The sequence below is a fragment of the Sabethes cyaneus genome, chromosome 2 (assembly GCF_943734655.1).
Source record: "Sabethes cyaneus chromosome 2, idSabCyanKW18_F2, whole genome shotgun sequence".
Classification (NCBI taxonomy): domain Eukaryota; kingdom Metazoa; phylum Arthropoda; class Insecta; order Diptera; family Culicidae; genus Sabethes; species Sabethes cyaneus.
This window is the reverse complement of record NC_071354.1, coordinates 101383919-101408488: the sequence shown is the minus strand read 5'-3', so window position 1 is coordinate 101408488 and position 24570 is coordinate 101383919. Positions and strand designations below refer to the sequence as shown.

At 38.7% G+C, this 24570-nt stretch overlaps 2 protein-coding genes across 2 annotated transcripts in view; one reads left to right on the top strand and one right to left on the bottom strand.

Moving 5' to 3' along the window:
- The first annotated feature begins 888 nt into the window (after positions 1 to 888).
- On the top strand, positions 889 to 1753 carry LOC128735774 (chymotrypsin-2-like). The gene is made up of 3 exons (XM_053830262.1): positions 889 to 924; positions 978 to 1532; positions 1604 to 1753. Exons 1-3 carry the CDS (start codon positions 889 to 891, stop codon positions 1751 to 1753), a joined length of 741 nt encoding a protein of 246 aa, XP_053686237.1.
- Positions 1754 to 14320: 12567 nt separating this feature from the next.
- LOC128735032 (uncharacterized) overlaps positions 14321 to 24570 on the bottom strand; it is a 128741-nt gene continuing 118491 nt past the window's right edge. Inside the window, exons 3-5 of the mRNA XM_053829491.1 lie at positions 23516 to 23687; positions 16804 to 16865; positions 14321 to 16737 (exon numbers count right to left, since the gene is read on the bottom strand). Coding sequence (XP_053685466.1) covers positions 16481 to 16737; positions 16804 to 16865; positions 23516 to 23687 — 491 coding nt within the window. The 3' untranslated portion in view covers positions 14321 to 16480. The remainder of the gene's footprint in view (positions 16738 to 16803; positions 16866 to 23515; positions 23688 to 24570) is intronic.

Genomic DNA, 24570 nt, shown 5'->3' with positions numbered 1-24570 from the left:
CAAATTAAATGGGAATAAGGTAAGCCAGTTGGCATGGCTGTGAGAATAGGGCCCAAGAGTTGCCTTTATGTCATCTGTAGGTAACGCTCAGAATCGTATACTGTTTTTTCACTTAAAAAGTGAGGTAAAATGACTGTAAGAATAGGGCTTGTATAGGGCACGGAAGGGTATTTTCAGCCCATTAAGCGATGGCATCCAATTTTTCGGCCTATGGCCTAGTACTAGTGGAAGAGCAGGTGGTTTTGACGTTCTTTGAATTAAAAATAGTAAATTACTTACAGTTTTGAGAAAATAGTTATAACATATTAAGATTATATGTCGGCAAAGTATTTTTATTGGCAAAAGAAAAGGCAAATAGGCTGAATTTAGAAACCTGCTGAAAATACCCTCCCGTACCCTACTATACCCTTGAAAGATGAAGAACTTTAGTAAAGTTTTTACAGTTTAAGTTTAATACAAAATGTTTACATCTTTTCTGTAAGTAATGCATCAGAGTTAAAAACTGTCAGTGCAACGCTAAAATATTTTTCTTTCGTTTTATTGACGTTTATATATTTTAAAAGTCCAGTGCCAAAGATGCAGTTGATAAGGATATCTTTTAAACAGAATAATAACCACAAATAAGTTATCATTACTGGCACAAGATATGCGCTCAAGTGTTTATTCGCACTTCATAAATTGTTTACCGTTGAAGCCAGATACTTTGCTTCCGAGCCGAACCCGCTAAATAAACGCCGCATATTTGCGCAGTGTTTATAAAAAGCCCGGGTAACACTATAGAATGTCCAGTTTTAGAAAATATTTTCATAGTCCCTTTTCTGCTTTTGCCGTGCGTGAGAAGAGTAGAATCATTTTGACAAGCTGTGGCTATATCCAACAGGTCATAACATGGAAAACAAACTGCTTTGGGTGCTGCTAGCCGGCGTGGTGCTGAAGTTTGCAAACGGTGAATATTTCATTATTGATGAATAGAAAAGTCTGATTTCGGATGTATTTGCTTTCCAGTGGAATGCGTCGTGGGTGGTCACACATCGATGTCTGGTGTTGCACCCTATGTGGTTTCGGTTCAGAATCCGACACACATCTGCGGTGGTGTTTTGGTAGCCAACAACTGGGTTTTAACGACAGCATCATGTGTGCAGGGTAGAAGTAATCTCAAGGTCTTAGTGGGCTCACTCCGCTTGCTGACCAATATGGAGCGCACTGGAGTCCAATCAGTGACTCCGCATTCTGCGTACAATTCGGTAACCGGTGTCAACAATGTGGCACTTTTACGACTTTCCCAGTCAGTCGTCTCGAATCGTATAATCGCTGCTCAACTAAATAGTGCCCAAGTCACATCTGGACTTCCGACCGCTTTCTACGGTTGGGGATCACTGAATCATGGATCAGCAACGAAATCCAATGAGCTGCAAACACTGTACCAGAAAACTTTGAGTACTGCTGATTGTGCGAAAAGGTACCAGAATAATGGAGGATTGGCAACTGGATTCATATGTGCACAAATTCAGCCCGGACAAGCTGCCTGTTCGGTAATTAACTAAATTTAGAAAATATGCCAAGAAACTTGATTTAATTAGGTTTTTTTTTGTGTGAAATACAGAAAGATGAAGGAGGTCCTTTAATAGATATGAGCAGCGGAAAGTTGTTGGGAATCTACGATCATGGAATACAATGCAGTGGAGTATTTCCAGATGTTTTCATCGATGTTGCAACGCACAAAACTTGGATTGATACCACGGCTGTTAATTAATGAAAATACCAGTCTACGGTTTTAAATTCGATAGGTTTGCTTTTTTGATGCTATAAATAAATGTTCTTGTATCTTAAACAAAAAATATTTTTTGTATACAAAAGTGTGCTATAGAATATTGCTTGATCTTACAATTAATTTCTTTGGCATGTCTGAGGAAACTCAGTGAGTAATAGATAAATGAATAGCGTACACCATCAATTAAATTTTAAAGGGCTTTGATGTTACATAAATAAATTAGCTTGGATCGTCAGAATAATAAACTTGTTTTAACAGGCAGAAACAAGTTGGATGGTTGACATACAAATTATATCTTTTGCTACATGCAAACGCGCCATTTGATCTTGTAGCCAAATCGGTAATAAACCAATTCAGGATGGTGAAGGTAAACATATTGTTCTGCAAATAAAATTGTTATTTGTTTGCCACAAATAACAAATTCGGTTATATAACTGGTAAATGGATAATTTTCACTTTCATAAACGCAGAAAAATTACTATTGACAAATTGGGGAATAACAGATTGTACCAACAAAATGGACCGAAAGATTATAGAATTTTATGAAATTTTTACTATAAGGCTAGTAAATTTTATGGATTAGATCCATAACGAACATAGTATTTGAAAAGATTCGGCCGTAACCCAGGTATGAAGTATGCTACCGGGAAATTTTTGCCATTGAATAGCAAGTTATAGTTTTGAGAAATTCATATTTTTCGTTCTAAACCCAGAGTCAAGTTTCTACATCAAATTGTTTTGCAGAGATATTTTGACATTCAAAATGAATTTTTTTGAAAATTTATAAAACAAGTAGCGCCATTGCTAGGAGGATTAATTAATCAGTATGAAACTTTAGGAAATTGACACCACATCGGCAGAAAACTATGTTTTTGCTACCAACATCTCGTGCGTGCGAAAATAAAATAGAATTTCACCGCTGCGTTTAACTCGAGTGCCAGTAGTTTGATTTGGGCCCGCTGTCAGATTTTGAGCCCATGACATGCTGTCGCTGTCATTTAGTACAGCTCAATATAAAGATGTCCATATGTGGTGCATCGTCAAAAACAAATAATGATATTCCAAGAAAAAATATTAAAGCCGCTTGGTTTTATTTGAATTTTACAAGGGTTTTACAGTACAAATCATTACCTCTGGTTTTATTATGGTATTACGTAATACTAAGATGTTACAAGTCAAAAAATACTTATAGCCATAGTAAAACTTTCACTTTCGTAGTAAAACTGTTTATGTTTATTTTATAAAATTCATCTGACATTTGTGTCTTAATGAATAATCTAACTAACTAATATCTAAACAGAACATTAAATAAACGATCACGAAAAACATTAAATGGCACATTAAACTTTACTTTGGAATCTTTGTACAAATGTAAGAACTACTAATATAGGATAACCTACGAATGGCCGAATCACAAAAGGCCGAAACACGAATGGCCGAACTTAATATTTGACCGAAAATATTGACGGCCTTCAACCGGCACAAACGTTAGGTACACGCTGTAGCAGGCTTTATTTTGCTCATCTTGTGCATACAGAGGCAGAGCAATCTGCTTCTCACAACGATCAAGTTGCTGTTTTCTGTTCAACCGTTGCCTCTCCCTCCGAACGGTGCCTGAATACTGTTTTCTCTTACGACCACTCATCTTGCGTAGAAGGAGCACAACGACAAGTAGAGCTAATATTTTCTTCGCACACTGGAGACACGAGGTTATTCGCTCCGTATCCCAAAGAGAATATACGATAGAAAATTATATGGACTGGAACGAATTGCTCCGTGACCTTGAGAGCATGCATTCGGTAGCGCTCCGGCAGAAAAAGAAACAACATCAAAGGTAACATCCGACTGGGAGAGAGCAAATCGATTCGTCTTCTGTGCTTTGACAGTATAACATCGAGAATTGAGATATTTTGCAGAGCACGAAAGAAGCCTGGTCCTTACTCGCTGCCGCTTGTTCGGATTTAACTAAGGGATAATCCCTACTAGTCATTAAACCTAGGAAAATGCATGAACCTAAATAGTAGTGGTTTACGCGGGGGAGGTTCCCCCCTCCCCCCCCCCCGCCCGCCGTGGCCGACGCTTCCGACAGCGGGTCACCGGCGCACAATCGCGGCCTGCGGCCGTCTCGTTCTGAATCTTCTAGGAAACATTAGCTACTGACACGGTAAATAGGTCTTTAGTGGTTGGAGAATTCGCGAAAAAGTGATCATGTGAATCGATGAACACCCCTCATGAACATACAGTACTTGCCTATCTCGCCGATAATGCACGCATCAGCTTTGAATTTTATCACGAACAGAACTTCAATGTGAACATCAGAATTCGTTCAAAAATTGAATATTGAACATTGAGCGTGTACGATTTAGCGGATATAGGATGCCCAGGGACGCCAGTAAGTATTCAAAATAATATTACCACGAAAAGGGAATAGTTTAAAGTAGTGCTAGTGGGCTTACAAGCAGTGGAAGGTGCGAATTCGCACTTTTGCGTTGCACACGATATTCGTATATTCAGCGATGCTATGAAGCGTGAATGTATGTGACTCATTGTTATAGGCGAAATGAACCACTCGCGTCGGTGTTTCTCATGATAAAACCGTTTGCCGATGCTCGGCGTATCTATTCATTTTGCGAGTTTTCCAACCTCTGTAGATCTAGCATGTGCGCTTAGGGGAAGAAAGAACCACAGACTAACAGACGTAACACTGGAGCCTCATTCCATCGTCAATAAAAACGCTCATTTCAAATTTTCCAAGACTCAAACAACAGTCGCTGCGCGAGAACGCCGCTCGCCTGCGCTGGCGCTGTTGTCAGATAATATACAAGTGAATTTATAGCATAGCTAAATTTATAGCAACTTACTCTGCGTAGCGCGAAGACTGCACCAGGTGATGCTAGTGTTTTTTCCAAGTTTTACCAAGTTTTAGGGGTGTCAATGAAACGATGTTTTGTTAGAAAATTTGTTCAAGGTGTTACGTCTGTTAGTCTGTGAAAGAACTTTCAATCATCTATACCCTATAGTAAATAGTTGTGTTGCTTATTTTGTTTTTTGTTTGATTAAAGATAGTAGTAAATTCATTTCATCCCATTTTAGGGAACAAACATTTTCTAGCGAATAAGGCGTTTCTACGCTTAACATTATGGTTGCCCAACCATGACTACTCAAGTGGCCCGACCTTTACAATAAGCGCTTTTGTAGTATTTCACCTTATCCTAACCAAACACCACACTGGAGGGGATTTTTCTATAGTCTTCATGTGAAGCACAACACACTTAACCCATTATGTCCTAGCGTATGATATACAGTGGACCCCCGTTCGTTTGAACGATTCCTCATGCAAACTAACGGGGTTACTTTTTAATTTGAACAACTGGTAACCCGAAATATGCTGAAACCTGTGTGAACTGGCCGCCCTGCTCTTTGTTATTGTTTTGGTGGTTTGTTTTAGTTGGCAGTTGCAAGTGCGAATATTGCATTTTCTGATCGGATTTCTATCTTAATCGTTAGGAAAACGACATGTGAAACCGATTAAACATGCTAGGTCAGTACAAACAAATCGTGTTTATGTGCATTGTCTGCATAAACAAATGATGTCATGTTGAGAATGACGTTTGAACTATTTTTAATTTGCACGTCGTGCAAACCAACGGGGTTCAAATTAAAAAGTGTTAAGATTAAAAATGGTCAAACGAACGGGGGTCCACGGTATCATAGCTCGTCTTCAAAACCTGTTTACTGCAGAATTTAAATAGTTAGCATTGTAAATATATCACTACAAGAGAGATAAGACATCAATCTGATGTGTGTGTGATATAATTTGTCAGTTTTTGTCATTTCATCTGTATTTTCAACAGTGCAAAGTTGTGATAAATGGCGGAAAAAAAGTTGAAAAAATGGCAAAAAAAAAACTATCTATCACAAAATTCGATAAGAAATCTGTAAACAACTTTGTAACTTGTTTGTTTGAAACTGAGCCTATGAAATATTAAACCTGCGATATGTTGGCCTTGAAAGCATTCCAAATGACGATTTTGCGTTTCCCGACACATTCGTGCCACAATATAATAGATTACAGAGTTTCACTTCATTTGGTCCAAATTTAGGTATACCCGGGTCATAATGGGTTAATACCGTGCCTGCGGGTAATTCCACGCAGCACATTATTCCGCGCATTCATCCTAAAAAACAATTTTTCAACAGTAAATTTCACTAGAATATCATTAATAAGTATACTATCATGGTATACCATGTTCCTTTATTGTTTTTGTTAAAAACTGACAACTTTTGCTTCGTTAGTCTGGCCAAACCAAAAGCTATTTCATTGCACGCTGACCAAAACGTGATTTCCGAATGTTTTCTTAACAATTGTTCTAAGCGGCGGTCTAAATTATCGGAAGGTTTTTTTCGTTCCAAAAAGTATTTTTTATTATGAATTATGCTACACAGGTACATAGATGTACATTTAATTGTTTTATGGGAATAGTTATGAATAACTCATTTTTCTGTTTGTTTTGTTTAAAGATTTGTTGTGAGCGGAATTAAGAGCAGGTAAATTAGTGTTGTTTATAATTCCGCGCGGATGTAGCAGGATCATATCGGGGAAAAAATGGATAGCAGAATATGCATTACTCTTCAGAAAACTTTGTAGACACGTTGAAAAACTGCAAGGTATACAGCCCTAAGGGTTGTACGAAAGGGTGACGTAGGACTATATCAGATCATTAGATCAAAGACCAATGTAAACTGTATTTCTGGCATATGCATGTTTGTAAGAATCTGTGAGTACCATTAAGAGAAAAAGTAAAATATTCAGATTCAATTCTTCATTGAATGCAATGGTGGCTTGGAAAATACGTGGACGGGGGTTCATAAGTACAACGCCTGCAACCATTGAGATATAGAGATATCTTTTAAAAATCACTTGTGCGCATCATAAAGGTTGAAATATAGTAATGAATGACCAGCCCACAGATTATTGTATTAAATATGATTATGCGTAGCTTGACATGTTTCAATATTCTTACTTTAACTCCCTTGTGGCCTTTAAAAGGGCCATTGGTTACAAATAACATTAACGGGAAACTAGCAGTCATCGACTTTTCGTCGGAAAGCTCAATTTCGGAAGCAGTTTTTGGGCCCAAAAGCGGGGTTGTGTTTGTGAAAATGTAAATACTGCATTCTTCTTACAAATATGAGCACAGCGAATATATTTTCATGAACAGAATTTTTGTTACAAACAAAAAAACTGCCTTCGAAATTGGCAGAATCGATGACTGCTAATTTCACCTTAAAGCCAAAGCACTTTCATCGCAAATATGGCGTTTCATTCGATTGTCCTCTTTTGACATGAATGGCAACAGGCACGTAAGTTAGCGGCATCGATTCACTGTCGTTTGCTCCGAGAAAGTTTTACTAGTTTACTTTCACATCTTACCGCTTTTTACATAGCAGAAAATATGGCACATACGCAAAAATTTGTTTTATTTGTATGAGAGTCCTTATTTTTTTTTGCCAAATTTGGTTCCTTTTGCTTGATTAGTTCTCGAGTTATGAGGAAATTTGCATATCATTTCTATGGGAGCTCCCCATCCTAAACAGGAGAAGGGTCTTAATACTCCATAGAAAAAAATCTTGCCTTCTGAAACCTCCACATTTTTGGAAATTTGTGTTTCATTTGTATGGGAGCCCCCCCCCCCCCCCCCTTCTTAGAACGGGAATTGGTCTCAGTACACCATAGAAAAAAATCCTGCCTTCTGAAACCCCCACATGCCAAATTTGGTTCCATTTGCTCGATTAGTTCTCGAGTTTTGAGGAAATTTGTGTTTCATTTGTATGGGAGCCACCCCTCTTACGCCCTTCTTTAAAATTGCTCTTTAACCCACCCATAAAATTGCTGGTCATTTTATCTATCCAACGACATATAAATTGTTCAGTTTCATTCAGTAGTTCAGTAGTTATTAGCATTTGAAATCTTTCATTCAAACGTTACACTTCTATTTCCATTTTCACAACCCAGTCCTACCCAGTCCCAGTATAGTAAACAAAGACGTAGTCCTACGTCAAAAAGTCAAATAAGGTTGTTTAGTACGGAAATCTGCGAAAATGTTCAGGATTCCGGTCAGTACCTTACGGACTAAAAAGCATCAAATGCACAGAGATCCAAAACCAGTGAACCAAAACGTGCGCACTAGAGTTTTGAGTAGGAAATCATGGTTTTAGGTTTGTAGAACCTTTGCAAGAGTTTTTTGAGATTAAAAGATCTATCGTTTGGTGGAATTCAACTTTTGATTAATCCCCCTACAAGTGAAATAAAAAACTCCTTTTTCTTCAGTTTCAATATAACACATTGATGTGTTTTGCGAAGTACGATTTTCCATGTTCTATAAAGTTGTACAAATAGTAAAAATACACAACTTTGCTAAATAGTATAACTCTATCGTTGCTTGTTTAGGAACTGTAGGACTTTTAATATAAAAAATACCCCAATTTTGACCCCGAATTGCTCGACTATCGGCAGCCGGCAGCTAAGTAAAAGTAATTGTAAGTAATCAGATGAACCAGACACTATATGAAAAATGCTATAAAATCCAGAAGAGAGCCTAGAGATATACTATATTTAACATAGTTGTGTATTTTTACTATTTGTACAACTTTGTAGAACTTGAAAAAGTCATACAGCAACTACAAAAAGGGCTAAAACAGAGTAACTGAGTTTAACGATTTTTTCAATCTTCAGATTTTTCTATCTTCGCAGAGGAGATAGAAGGTTACTATCTTCAGCAAAAGTTCTTATAATAATCTCTAAATCTCTAAAACTTTGCAGAACACATTAATGTGTAATATGTAAAATGTCGAAAAATAATTTTTTTATTTTACTTTTAGGGGGATTAATCAAAAGTTTAATTCCACCAAAGGATAGAGCTATCAATTTTAAGCAACACTTGCAAAGATTTCACAAACACTTTTCCTACTCAAAATTCAAGTGCGCACGTTTTTTTAGTTTTGGACCAATGTGAAATAGCATAATTTCAGGATCAAAAACGAGAATAAAACTCTAAAATATCGAATTACGCTGAACGCGTTTAATACCTTTTCAACAATTGTAAATATGTGTGACAGAAAAATAAAGAAGCAAATCTTAGTGATCAATCAAATTATTATCACTAAGCTAATTTTAGAATGTAGCGATCGTGTAATGTATCTACTGCCTAGAGGCTATCGAAGTAAATTTATCCAAACATTTTAGCTTGAGCCATTTCCGGCTTTTATGCAGTTTTAATCTATTAATGTTGATGAATGCAGTCCATTTGTTATTTAGTTGTTGTCTTGTTATGCTCCAAGATGTTATGCACATGCTTGTCTGAATTGCTAAGTCTGTTTGTCTATGGTCCCAGTTCCTACCAAACGTCCGGAACTAAAATGTACTCGTTTCAATTTTAGACTAATTTTGCCTATGGAGTTTTTCTAGACTTTGTGTATGTGATTATTACGATAGAAATACAGTGGACCCCCGTTCGTTTGAACGATTCCTCATGCAAACTAACGGGGTTAGTTTTTAATTTGAACAACTGGTAACCCTAAATATGCTGAAGTTTGTGTGAACTGGTTGCCCTGCTCTTTGTTATTGTTTTGGTGGTTCGATTCAGTTGGCAGTTGCAAGCAGCAAATATTTTATTTTCCGATCGGATTTCTACCATAACCGTTGGAAAAACGCGAGAAAACGCAATGTGAAACAGATTAAACACGCTAGATCAGTACAAACAAATCGTGTTTATGTGCATTGTCCGCATTAGCAAATGATGTCATATTGAGAATGACATTTGAACCATTTTTAGTTTGCACGTCGTGCAAACTAACGGGGTTCAAATTAAAAAGCGTTCAGATTAAAAACGGTCAAACGAACGGGGATCCACGGTCTAGTGCGCGGAATTATATACGCGTCTGAGCGGAATTATAATCAAGTCATGAATTAGTGCGCGGAATTATGTGCGCTGACACGTAACCGGCTGAAGCAGTTTTTTCTTGTTTATTGGAACTTTACACCAACTGTCATATTTTTCTCATAAAAAGGACTAAAAATCCTATCCGAAGGTAAAGTTATGGTTATTCTAACTCACCATTTAAATTTTTACACAGATCATAACATTGTCTGCGCCTTAAGTGCGCGGAATTACCAGCAGTCACGGTACATTTTCAACATTTATCTCGAAAATTGCATTTCATGAATCGTTTCTCGAAGAATATTTTACTGCGCCTGCAATACTTTTTTTGTCAGATTTAGTCACTGAATTCAGATTGAAACTCACAATATTGTGAAAAATTAGCTGTCACAGTAAGAAGTATTACAATGCTTGTACACAGATGTTATGTGTTACTAAAACTGGAAAAATCGAGATGGCCCGACCATAACAGTGGAATGACGATAACGACATTACCCTACTCCTTCTTGCGTTCGTGAATTGCACTTTTGCCTCACTTGTCGCTTAACGGAGTTGGATCAAAATTTAATTACGGAAAAGCAAAATATATTTCGCAAATAAATTCATCTCAGCGCAATTTCAAGAGAGCGACCATGCTTCGTAAACAACAAATGTTTACGATAGATCCAAGCTGTCAAAGTGGTTACCCATCCATGCAAATGTAGTCAATTTACTCGGAATCTGTACTGATAAATCATTGAATCGTGCTGTTACTCTATTTTCTTCGCCAAAGACATCTTTAAACTTTAATTCAAATCGACCTGGGTTAAGTGAAGCCTTTATCTTATTTCTGCTAGCATTGCTTCATGGCGTTAACGTTTTCCTAAACTAAGCATTTTTTTGTAGTTCTAGAAATTTAATACTGGAATAAACTATAAAATGTTGATTACAATATATGTAGAACAATTTTTAGGTATTGAAACGGTAGTACATACAACCTACTTCATTTTCTATTGAGCTTACGCTAGACACCGCAATAATGCCGGGCGCGGTCTCAACGATGTATGAACTTGGATGTAGTCTACATTTTGGCGCATTACGTTTTCGTACCATGCGAAGTACTATCAAAACTGTTCCAAAAATTCCGCATCAACGGTATCGAATCTGTGCTGTCAATCGCGTAGAAATGTATAAAATACTCAGCTCACAGCGGCTAGTGATTTCTGCAGTCAGAAAATAAAGATTTTAATGTAAAAATTGAAAACTCGGTCATCTTTATACGAAGAAAGTTAAATTTACGGGAATTATGCGATGAAAGAAAAAGATCGCTCTTATAATATTCTCAATTTTCAAGCAGTCAACCAAAAAAGTATTCGGACCACAGCGCGTACATTTTTCTAATAATTAACTGTCCGTAACTTTTTTGACTGCATTTTTAGGTAATTCAAACTATAATGACACTTCCTTCAAAACAAAAAGCTTTCCCCCTAATTATTGCTATGCATCTAGGTAAATATGTTTTAGTCAAACATTGTTATAAAAAAAATATGTGTTATTATTCGTTGCAAAAATACTGCGCAAAATTAGCAAAAGAAAAATCTCATGCGCTGCTGTCTGAATACTTTTTTGGTTGACTGTAAATCATCTTTTCGAAAGACACTCTTCTATAGATTTGTGTCTCAATGCCTTTTGAACGACTTTAATGCTATGTATCTACAATTGCATATTGAAAATATGGTGACTAAAAATCTGTCCCGTGTTAAAAACGATTTTCACCGCGTGCAGTTTGAAGTACGTTGCTCGCAATGTGATATATACAGGTGTGGCAATGTTGCTTAAGTGGTATTAGTGCAATGAAGAAATTTCATCATGGTGTGGGTGGAATCGTAAATCGACCAATCACGATGAAGCGTGACGTCAAACTCCAAAAACAAACCCCATTGTCCGACGCGGTTAGTTTTTGGAGTTTGACGTCGTTTTATGATTTTTCGCTACTAATACCTTCAAATGTCCTCATCTGCCACACCTTTTTAAACCTCATTGCGTTGCTCGCTCAATAAGGGGGGTGCAGAGTCTCTCTTTTGACCAGCCAGCTGTGGTTTAAAGGATCATCATTACCGACGAGTTCCACGGCCTGGGAAGGAGTAGTGGATTCGAATCCGGTTGTAATGCTCCGGTAACAGCTTGATTCGATCCATGGATCCCCCTGCTTGGATAAATAGAAGCAGGACACAACCTCTTAAGCTAACAACTTTCCTAATTTTCCACTCTTTGGCTTTCACGCCTCGTTCCCCTTCTGTTTGGATCTTTGGAACCCTATCAATATCTTGGTCTCGTTACTTTCTTCTACCGTCCCCTGCGCTAATTGTAAAAAAATGATGTTAGTTTTTTTTTAATCTCATTGTTATGCTGTATTTCCCGTATAACGAAACATTACATCAAAACCGCACTAAATAAACAATCCCACTCAAGACTCAACTCAGCAACTAAGTTTTGTAAAAAGCAAATGTTTACGATGGAATTCATGCTCAGCTAGCCATGCCAATGTTGTCAAATTTTTCGAAATCTGCACTGGACACATTCCACGCACTTGTATACCAAGAAATCGGTATTTAAAACTGCATATTTCAACTCATATTACACTCAAGTCTTCTTTTACACGGAGGATACGTGCCGTGTAAAATAAAACAATTTATAAAAAAATCGCGGTAATTCGAAAATTGTTGTAAAAAAAGCCGCGTTAGTTCAAAAATCGTCATAAAATAAACCGTGTTAATCCAAAAATCGACGTAAAAAACCGCGTTAAGTCAAAGCAACCAAAATAACCGATCGAATTTAAAAATCGCTGAAAAAAACCCGCGTTAATACGAAAAATGTCAAAAATCGTCATAAAAAAACCGTGTTAATCCAAAAATCGTCATAAAAAACTGTGTTAATTCAAAAATCGTCATAAAAAAGCGTTAATTCAAAAATCGTAAAACTCAACCGTGTAAAAATAGACTTTACACTGGATATGAATCAGTGATTATTGAACTACAAAGAAAACATAGTTCTCAACACAATCAACATACAGAACGTTTCATTAGTAGCACATTGAAGTGTACACATATTAAAACATGGGGGGAAAAGCGGTATTTCTGCGATGGTGTCCCATTACGAAATGTAACTTGTTATACCTATCTTAATAACAATCTAAATCAAAAAGCACATATTACGTTAGAAAGTACATTTAACAGACATAATTTAAAACTTGTTTAATAACTTAGTCACATACTTTTGGCTTCGGCACATGAACAATGAATGAACATACCAACCAGATAGTATAATTAGTTCAAGAATACAGGCTCCAATTCTCCACACAATTGTGAAGGTCCCTGCTGGTCGAGCCAAAACTGCTGATAGAGTGTCATATCGTTCTAAATTTACAGCGTGTTGAATAAATATCTATAAATATCAATATTAAAATATGTTTGAAAAATAAGTTTTAGACCAACTGTCTAACAATAGATTATCTGAACCAAGTCTGGAACTATAGAATGGTTAATCTTCTTTTACGTCCATCTGTGCTAATGATTCTATTTTCGTAAGTTTTACAGTTCTCTTATGATCTTGACTCTGTAACATATTTGTTAAACAGTTTTGCGAAGAAAACTATTATTACTACTGTCATTGTTATTTTTGATTAATCGCAACTACATCAGTAACATACAGTAGAAAAGGATATTGCTTTTGAACGTGGTCTTCATTCTGTAAGTACTTAGCACTGTAAGTACTTAAAACTCGTACATATCGCCATAATAATGGTGGTTTATCCAACTTTGCGAATTGCATTGCACTGCAAAACAAAAAAAGAAATCTTGAAAATCTTTTTTAAGGTCGCCTAGGCTTACTTAATTTAACAAAACATTTGCTAAAATACTTTCTAATGTCAAAGGGTCACGCAGTACTTTTCGTCACAACGTACCTTCCATTTTCTGTATAATCCAAGCACAGCGACATTAAACTAGACAAGAATTCCCAGTTACATTGATTGATTGGATTATCCACCCATAGACACTGATACGCAGGCGTATTTTCTTATAAACTATTAATTAATCAAATTACTCGGGCGCATAATGAACATTTCCCGGCTTTCAGCAGATATCCATCTTCCGCCAGACGCTGATCAATTTACAGCTTTTTCGGCACCTTTTTTCGAATATCTATGTTGTTTAGAATCGGGGATTAATAGGCCGTAGGCCTTAGGTTCTTAGTTCGGATGCTAATACCACATTGGCATTTCCTATTCCACTTAGCCGCCCGATGATGGTGCATTTTCGTCGGTCTTTTCTCAACATAATTCTTTTCGGGTCTCTCATGCCAGGTCCAGCTTCTACCGGTGAAAAAGCTGATCTCCTTAGGATTACAGCCACGCTTCTTGCTGCCAAAGTTAGAAAATATTGATTGCAGGAGAACGAAAAGGTTGCTTTTATGTACGACGAATGTTTCGTTGAATATATTTTCATAACAAGCCTAATTACTTGAGGTGAGTATAGTTGGAAAAATTCGGAAATATTGGTGATGATACTACCGTGAAACAAATACTACATTTGTTATTAATGGTTAATGACCAACAAAAATGTTGATTAATTTTATTTAAAGCTCAAAAATATACAAAAAGATAATATGATCTCTTTTTTACAAATAAATATAATACACGTGCAATCAGTTTGGTAAGAATCATTGCGCTGCCTTCAGTATATTTCCGGTGCACGGGTCTTCCAATATCATCTCCGCAATAGGAATGTGGATGTACACAATAAAACTGCTGAATATTTCCGATTTATCAAAAACAAAAATGGCAAACTCTTTTCGAACATAGCCTAACAAATACTGTCAATAGAAGAAGACACCGTCAATCGTTTCAAAAAAGCAGCCAATGTTCACAATTTCCGCATGGTTTCGTAACAGGAAAAACGTTACCTTTGGACTCAACGGAACCGGAATTGATCGGAAATAAGTAATTAAATAAAAGTATCTATCTACCTATTAATTAAAATATCTGCCTAAACTAAAATTAAACAATTCGTGCAAAGACGAGATGTCGGTCTTGTTTTACGGCTTGTTTTCCAGAAAAAATTATATTTACATGCTACCTCGTTAATTGTAAGGAAGTCCTTTTCCTCACACTGGTGATTTCGATAAGTTTATGAAGATGTATATAAATTAATTATTTCTGTATTTCCTTCTCCGAGTGCTCTCAATTCAATGCGTTTCAGTTTCAGTTTCAGTAATTGGTAGTTATTGCAGCGTAAACTGTACAGGTATATTCTCCGTTCTCTTTACAAGTCTGCTGGTTACCGGATCTGTATCGTTTCTTTTACAGTAGGGAATATGAATGAGAATCATTTGATGAAATGATTTCTTTTAGGCTATCACGTTTCATTTTTCACTAGTCGTTTCCAAAAACAAATACATCTCCCGAGTTGTCTCACTTAGAGAAATTTTTAACATGTCAAGACAATGGAATAACTAAAATAAATAATTAAATAAATGAAGCAGGTAAGTTCTAAAGCTGCGGCTAATCTGGAAAGGATATCGTAACAGTTAAAATAGTGTAAAGATTATTACAACCTTCGTTATTTTGGCATATCTGTACAAATAAATTAGTTCTTTTGCATCGACTTAGTCTGGCTGGGTTTTTAAAAGAAAAAAAAATTGTCAGTGTCCCACTGTGTTTCCTACGATGAACTGAGCTGCTTACTTCCGCCTGGTTTTCATTCAGCATAGTCTTAAATGCTTCCTTCGTCTTCTCGACGAAAATGTCGTTATTGTGGCTATTGACCGCAAGATGTCTACGCGAGCGTATTTATATTCTTTTCCTTCAGCAAGTACTGTGCCAGCTTTGGCACAGCCGCGAAACGAACCGAAATTAGAAGATGGCACGTTAAGTATTGTGTTAAAATTTGTTGCGATCCTCTTTTCTTTTGAATTGGCAAGATTAGTGACGGCTAGTCCATTTCTCTGTGAGAAGAATGTCAATTTGCCGAACCTAGCTAAAATTCTATCTAACCGTCTCAGTTACTGCATAAATTAAAACCGGTGGCATGTTTTAAAATGATCAAAATTTTAACCTACTATTTCATTAATTACAAATTAGTTATCACGACGTTTTTTTTTCTACTTTGTTTTGGCCGAAAAGTTAGTAACTGAGAACGGCAGAGCACTGTTTATCTTGTAAGCTTAACTCATAATTTAGAGTTCTTTAGGTGAGCGGCATTCCGTTTCATTTTCGTTATTCTTTTATACCTAAACATGTCTGAATAAACTAAATGTCAGTTATTTTCCACTTGTTTTGCTGCATTCTCGGAATCACAAATCATTTATAACTATAGAGGCACCTGTTGTTAATATCAGTAGTACAATGCACATGTATAAAAGTAACTGTTTGTGTCTCTACAAACTAAACGCTCTGCTTATAAGCATCAACGCTTGATCTAGAACATTTCCGTGGTGTAAAATTCCGGCATAGCTGTGACAGTGATTGCTACTGAAGGACGTCTATTCGACTGCCATCCGCAAAGGAATCGGATGTTTCGTCCATTATCTCTAGGTGTAGCTCCAATATATTAGAGGTTTGTAAGAATTCATGGCAGCATTGAGTTATACACCGGAACACCGTTTCAACTGGTCGTTTTATTCCCAATTTTTAAACGGAATTTTGCTGCAACGTTTTCTCTGAGGTGTTCTGCTCCTTGTAGAAAAGGCATTCATTTGTCTTTTAAATATACTATTTTCTAATGGCTGGAGTTTATCGATTCAGCGATTCGCTCATCGGTATCGTGCGCAGATGATGCGGCCCGAAAGGTCGCTTCGGTTGGTCACTTCGCACGGTCCGCAGCACGCCGTCCACCGTGTCGACATCACCGTTCGCACTTTCCAGTCTTTTTTTCTTCTGCTGGTGCTTGTGTACACAAATGTAACAGCAAACTATCGTTGCTAGAACCACTGCGACAATGGCACCACTCGCTATGCTTGCAGTCTCCAGCATCACACGAGGCCGAGTTGCTGTTAGTGAAATGAAAAAAATCAGAGTTAGAACTTGCAACGAGAGGGAATTCAAAGTGCACTTACGCAGGTAAGATCCGTCGAGATCTTTGTATTCACACCTAGGACCCATATAACCATCAGCACACCTGGAAAAAAGGAAACAATAATTAGTAATCAGGAACAAAATTCGTTTTTGTAACTTTAAATAAATTGAAAGAAGAAACTTTCCCTTTTTTTGAACGATTCACGGTAGAGTAACTGATTTTTCAAATTTTACCAAGCTGGCATTTTACCAGCTCCGGGTTGGTTGTCGTACGCAGACAGGGAAGAAGGACTACCTTCTTCGGATGGTGCAGTTTTCTTCGAACGTTTGTTTTCCAAGTTAGAGGTGGGTCAAACAACGTTTGTCTCCAAACGAGTAGCTGAATGTGAAATGCACTTCACGCCCCCTACATGTACAGTGGGAATCCCACTCGCGGGCTTTAGTTGAGCATCCTTCTGCACCTGATAACCCTATTATTACAACTAGAGTTCGAAATAACTTTATTGTTACGGCTCAAGTTCTAAATATCGCGACTTAGTGAGGTCCGTTGGCCGAACTGTGTTACACAACATTTCAACTAGATGAGGTTTATCCTAGATCATATATAAAAAGATACTGCGACTGAGAAACGAGAAACTGGTTCCTATTGAGCCCAGGCGCTCACGCAACCTTGACGAGATGGGAACCGATAGACGATAGAATGATTGTTGATAGATTTAGAACACGGGTGAGAAACCTTATAATAATCCAGTGTTACGCTCCAAGAGATGCTGCCGTCTTGCAGAAAAAGGGAGTGTGCTCAGCCATCTGAACAGTGTGATTGAGAAAGTCCCAAAGAGTGACATCCAATTACATTTAGACCACTTCAATGCAAAGCGTATCTTGGATGCATCATGAAACGCCATGGTCTAGGAGAACTGAGCGTGAACGGAGTACTGGATGTACTTTTATGGCACAAACAATATGGCGATAGGTGGCTCGTTCTTCCCTAACGACCAGCACATTGGGTTTTCCGTGATGATCGTACAGAAAAACAAATAGACGACATCTGCATCAGTCGACAAAACGAAAAGAGCTTGCTTACCGACCATCATCTTTCATTTTTCAATGTCATTACGACGTCTGCTGTCTTGAAAATTCCGAAATTAAAAGAGTTTACTTTGAACAACTAGCCTCTCGAGCCTCAGACAACGGCATTAACAACATCTTCGTTAAAACGAGTGATCAAAACCTTCGACAAAAGTATGTAATGACCAAATGGATTTCAGATAAAACCTGGCGGAAGATTGATGAGCGGAGAATGGTAAAAGCGAGAATTAAGTTGACTCGGACCAGTGCGGCTAAGGCAGCGGAAAAAGACAAGTGAGCCTAGGTAGACTCCCTAGTTAAGGAGGCAGAAAAGGCCACCACCAATGGCCACCCAAGGACCAATGCGAAGATGCTGCTCAAGAACAAAATTGACCAGACGGTACTCAGTATAGTCGTAATTATTGCACGTAAATATTGCACCAGTTCATCAGCAATATCTAGGCAGAAACGACATTTCCATAAATGTAGGGCATCTTGGTAAAAGATTTCAAGAAATGGGACTTATCTGAAGGTGGAAAGTGGCGTGGCGTAGGTAAACTGGCGTACCTTGCAAGGTTATCCTTAATCGGATCCAACAGAAAATAAATGCTAAACGCCGGCGACCGCAAGTCGGATTCCGTGAGCCCCATAGTTGTTCTGTATTTTAACAGCCGGGTACGAAGAATGTCGAGGAAGAAAGGTCAAAACTTTAAAGACACAAGGCTTTACTTTTTTATCCAATAAAAGCATGAAAACATCTGAACTAACACGTAAAGGCCACATATATCTGGTATCATCGAGATTGAGGTTCAATACGAGGCGTTTTCGTGCAAATTGCTAATGGAGTTGGACAATGCTGCATACTTTCTTCGCTGCTGTTTCTCGACGTTAATGGTGAGCCATTGTTAGTAAAACAAATTGAGGATTACTATGGAACATTTCGCAGTGGACGCGATTCTAACTTGCTCCAATGCAGCGCGTTTCAAAGTCAGCGTTGCAAAAACTTAGTTGATGAGAGTTAGCAGCCCCGGTCGCTCTAATTTCACAGTAGCGGATCAACAGATTGAGGAGGTGGAAGCTTTTCAATATCCAGGTAGCCGGATAACATCAATACTAATACCAATACTAATATAGACACACGAATTAGAAACAGTAGACGAGCCTTTGTGGCTCCTTCGAAATGTTTGGCACAAATCAGCTCACCTTACGAACCCATTCAAACCCACACCTGCCGGATGTGGTGCGTATCGGTGGAAACTACGCGAAAACTGCATGTCTTCGTTAACCGTTGCCTGCGATATATCATTTTGGCTTGGTGGCCTAACACGAATTTCAATTCCAATTCGTAACTCTATCGTTAAAGTCACCCAACGCACAATGGGCAAAAACACTAACAGTATAAAATAGATGGAATTTGATTCTTCTGATATTTTGACAAAATTTGGAAGCTATTTGAGTTCGTTTCACGGGCGGCAAATAAGTTTTTATACTGTTTAATTAGCTTTTAACATGATTTTTGGGTAAAACAGGGCAAAATGGACCACTTTCCGAAGTCTGCGCAGAATGAAACCATCACCAATCGATTGCCTGCATTTTTTTTACATAAGAATAGGTATCTTGTAAAATTCCAAACCAGCGGCTTATAATACTTGGGATTACGAGCTCGTTTTTGCCCATTGTGCAACGCTTCATAGCTCCCAGTTGGCTCCGAGGTATGACGCTGGCCTAATAAGCCAGTCGTCGTATGTTCGAATCTCGACTGGGAGAGGGCTGTTCCAGTCAATAGGATCGTAGCAACTGGCCCTGCAATTGTCCTGCCCTCTAACAGCTGGCTGCGAAGTCTGTCGTATAAAAACAGAAGGTCAAGTTTCGATAACGGAATGTAGCACCACCTAGGCAACGCTTCATAGAAAGAGAGATTCGGAAGCATCGGTGGATGAGGATCGGAAATACGTCGAAGAAAGGAACGGATTTAAAACAAGGAGTGAACAAAATCTGCCTAAAGCAGTCGACTGAAATCTGCAGGGACAGCGCAGAAAAAGCAAACACAGAGGCTCGTGGTGACATTTGACTTTGCCAACTTAGCAAGAACCTAGCAAAGAGTGAACATATGTAAATCTACCATCTCTGTTCACTAACTCCTAACCTATACTATCCTATTTTGACCCTTGCCCAACAGGCTTAACTTGTAAGGGAAGCTAGCCGCCTGAAGTTTGAGATTCAGGTGCTAAGTGAGGTCCGTTGGCCGGAAACTAGCGAACACGAAATATCGTCCGGGCAAGTCTTGTCCTACTCTGACATACGAGGTACAAATGCTACTCGAGAGAGCCCCAGGACCTATGACCCTCATAAAGTGGGAACCGATAAATGAAAGAATAATCATAGCCAGATTTAGGTTTGAAAGCTTCCTGCAATCCAGTGCTAAGCACCAACAGATGCTGCCGATCTGAAGAAGGAAAGTTTCTACAGCCTAGCTAAAGAGTATGGTTGAGAAAATCCCAAAGAGTGACATTCAAATCCACTTGGGCGAGGCGAAGATTGTCTGAAACAACGCGGATCTTGAATGCGAAATGGAACGCCATGGCCTAGGCGGGATGAGCGAAAACAAAGAGCTGTTTACAGAGCTTTGTGGTAATAACAACATGGTGGATCGCTCTTTCCCCATAAGGTCACGTGGGTTTTCCGCGCGCCCGAACACCAAATTGACCACATCTGCATCAACCTAAAGTGGAGAAAGATCCTTTTTGATGTACGCAACTTGCCCAGCGCCGATAATGCATCCGACCATCACCTTGATATCGCCGCGATACGCATGCGCGTCGCACGTGTCCAGCGACGCGAGGAGAAACTTGGGTATCGTTACGACGTCCTTCGATTGGAGGATCCTGAAGTGAAAACGGCCTTTTTGGTATGCCAGAAGGGTATTGGGTTAAGAGGTCACTGCGACAGTCTTAATGATCGTCTTTTGTGGCAGGCCCCGATTGCTGGGCACAGTTTATGAACTGCTCATACCCATTGATGGAGTTGAGCCGGATAGTTGAAATCATGTGCCCCAATTCGGTACTACATGGTTAATAAAACCAATGACCGTGGCAGCAAGAACGTTTTCATCACGACCAGTGACAAAGCAGATTCCGGATGAAACTTGGAGGACGATCGACGAGCGAACGGAGGCGAATGTCAGCATTGAGCGAACGCGAACCGGAGTAGCCAAGACAGCTGCCCGTCAACGATACGCCAAACTGAAGTGGGTTGTTAGACAAGCCTTGTAAGCAGGACAAGAGAGCCTGGACAAATTCCCTGGTAAAAAAAGAGAATCAGCTGCCACCAGGGTGACATCCATTCATTGTACGATATTTCTCATCGCCTGGATGTATTTTTAGTGGTGCCTGGATGAATATCAAGATCAAGAAGACCACTAAGGAACAGAGTTTGTCAGGTCAGTCTGACTGACCTATTAAAATAGTTAAAGTGATGAGCATTTTGAACAACCTTTTCGAATGTCAAATGTCAAAACTAGCAGCGCATGGCACCAATAGTTCGCCGCCCAAATAGCAATTTGGGTTTTATTGCACTCTTATGATGGTTTTAAGACCAAAATTGGTCTTGAAGACCACCACAAGAGTACAATAAAACTCACATTGTTGCTTGGGCGCATCAATCGCGTCAGCTCGGTGGCGCCATCACTAGATGAAATTGAAAAAGCAGTAAAAAGTATGAAATCCAACAGAGCGCCGGTGATCTGTTAGCCATCTTTGTTAGCCAAGATAATGCTTCAACTATTCAGCAATATATAGGAAGCCACGACTATTTCGGTAGCTTGGATGCCGGGTATCCACTGTCTTATCCGACCCTATATTACTACTGGTGTGAGACAGCGCTGCATATTATCACCGCTGCTGTTCTACACCCTTATGTATGAGATACTAGTTGAAGCTTGCCTCCCAGTTGGCCTTCGAGGTATGATGCTGGCCTAATAAGCCAATCGTCATATGTTCGAGTCTCGGCTGGGAGAGGCTATTAGAGTCAATAGGATCGTAGCAACTGGCCCTGCAATTGCCCTGCACTCTACCAGCTGGCTGTGAAGTCTGTCGTACAAAAACAGAAGGTCAAGTTTCGTCAACGGAATGTAGCACCTAGGCCTTGCTTTGCTTTTGCTAGTTGAAGCTATTGATAGCAGACCAAATCAAGGATTACTATGGAATCTTCTAACGAGGGAGCAGCTACATGACCTTGACCCAGCCGACGATATTGTCTTGCTCGCCATAACGCTGAATCGATATGCTGAGCAAGTTAGATGACCTCTCAGAGCGCTCCCAGACAGTAGATCTTACAGATTACAGTGAATATAGCAAAAACTAAGTCTATGGTAGTTACCACAGACAATCCTACCAATTTCACAATAGCGGAACAATAGGTTGAGTAGGTGGAAGCCTTCATTTTACGCTAAATGGAATTATGGGCCGGAATGTGCTTATATTTTCAGTGAACAAAGTTTAGCAAAATCCTTATTCTGTGTTTGTAAAATATACAAACTTAAAGACAAACTAGAAAGGTCTAGGTGAGGTCAATGAAAGGCTCTAGGCTCACCTTTACTCCTTATAACCTTAAAATGACACGGTGGAAAAAGATACTTTGCGTGGAAATATACCGCTCAAAGTACGTTTGAGTAGATTTAAGTACAGTATCCAGCGAAATGTTTACTTAAACAATAAATTCAGATAAGCTGCATTCCCACAGTGAGCCACCTGTCGCGGGGCGGTCACATGCAGACCACTAACGTCCGTTATCTTAGTCATGGCAGAGAGGTCAATAAAACACTGATAAGCATTCCAATCTATGCTTAAAATTTTTTACTCATCATTCAATAAACTGGTTTTGAGTAGACAGACAATTAATCTTTGTACAAAAAGTGTCAAGTGATGAGAAGTCGGATTTCAAATATTACACGCAATTTATGCGAAACTGTGCTGCCACCTGCAGAAATTTGTTCTATTTGTGAAGCAGAATAGGGATTTTTTAAAGAAAGCAAAAGACAGACAATACTTTGCTTAAGGTGATACGGTACTGAATCCCAACATAGCCGGACTGAATCCCAACATGGCCGGAAAAATGGCGTACTTGTGAGGATGTGGGATATAGGATGTCCGGGCATGTTGGATTCAGTACCGTTTCACTTTAAATTTCATAAACACATTAAATGGGCGGTTGTATGAGTGTACTAGAGATGGTTTCGTGCTTACATAGCGAATTAGAGCTGTTTTATTTTCCTCCTTTTTCTGTCGAGACGTCAGTCATAATGCATACATTCGACACTTCTTTTCTTAAATCAAAAGAAGTGTGCTTCAAGCGCAAGTCTTAAAATTCACTGGAACGTTTTGTTTTTGTCAAATAAACTGAATTTCAATCACGATTTTTATGATCAAAAACTACAGTCAGCCCACAATCATGAGTCACACACAATTGTGGGTCACTTTAGCTTTAGCTGCTAATTTCCGTTTGAATATCACCCAACGATTGATCAAACAGTTAATGCTACTTATGAGTAACAATTTCTACAATCAATTAGTATTCACAATTAATCGGCATAAAAAGCTCAAATGACCCATAATTGTGGGTGACCCATGATTGTGGACTGACTGTATGTATGTAAGAAGTGAAAATGAAGGAATGGTTCATACTTACTCGCAATTATACAACAATGAATCACCAATTTTAACAGTGAAGCAGGTCGCTTCGTTGAGACAGTACCAGGCCGCGTAAGCCGGCGGGCACTTGTAGGTATGGAATGTAATATTTGGTCGGGGCGTCGGACTAGGTGGACGAGGTTTAGGTGTTGTCCGACTCGAACAAGCATCTGTAACAAGGAATAAAAATATTCAGTTAGAACACTTCACAAAACTTCGTTGGGGTAGTATTTTCTTTAGCGTGTTGATGGTTTTCAGAAAGCAATATTTCTGATTATAATAATCTAAATCTGCCAGACGGATACGGATGTTATATGTCATTTGGTTTATTAGTTTAAATTTAAATGCCATTACGAAATAAATTGACTATAAAAAGCGTACTCGCCATTTCGGCCCGACATGTTTCACCAACAGAACGAGACGTGTTTTGTTTAAAATTCATACTCTCTTAATATCTGGTTGAATATGCTGGGGCATCTAAGCCACTCCAAGTTAGAATTAAAAGTTCTAGTGCCACGACTACTGCCGAATGCCGTAAAAGCGAGTGTAATGCACTACACGTATAAAACGAAAGCACGTGAGTTTCGTGACGGCTGGAAATAATAAAAATTTCATGAGTTTGTTTTCGAAATGTGAGAGCGGTGTCGCGCGAGGTTGCCGCCAAGGATTATAATCGCATTGATGACGACGATGATGCTGATGATGATTATAATTACGGCAATAATCGAAAGAAGTGCAAACTAAAACTACGAACTGTTGCGTAATTCACCGAGTTAATGTAATTTTATCGTTCCAGAATGCTTCTGTTTTCCCAAAGCTAAAACACAGCCGGTGGTGGTTTGGAATCAACTCCATAGCTAGTCAGCCAGTCAGTTGTTATTATGAAAAATAGGCAGCATTTTCCGTTCTGACCAAAGGGCGCGCACTTAAGTGGGTAAAGCGCCCGAGATTTTTATCGTGACACGAGACGGAGTAATGACCGTTGATGTATGTTGGCTGGTCTGGGAATGCACCTCTAGGTATATAGTGCCAATGCTAGCGGAAATAGTACTT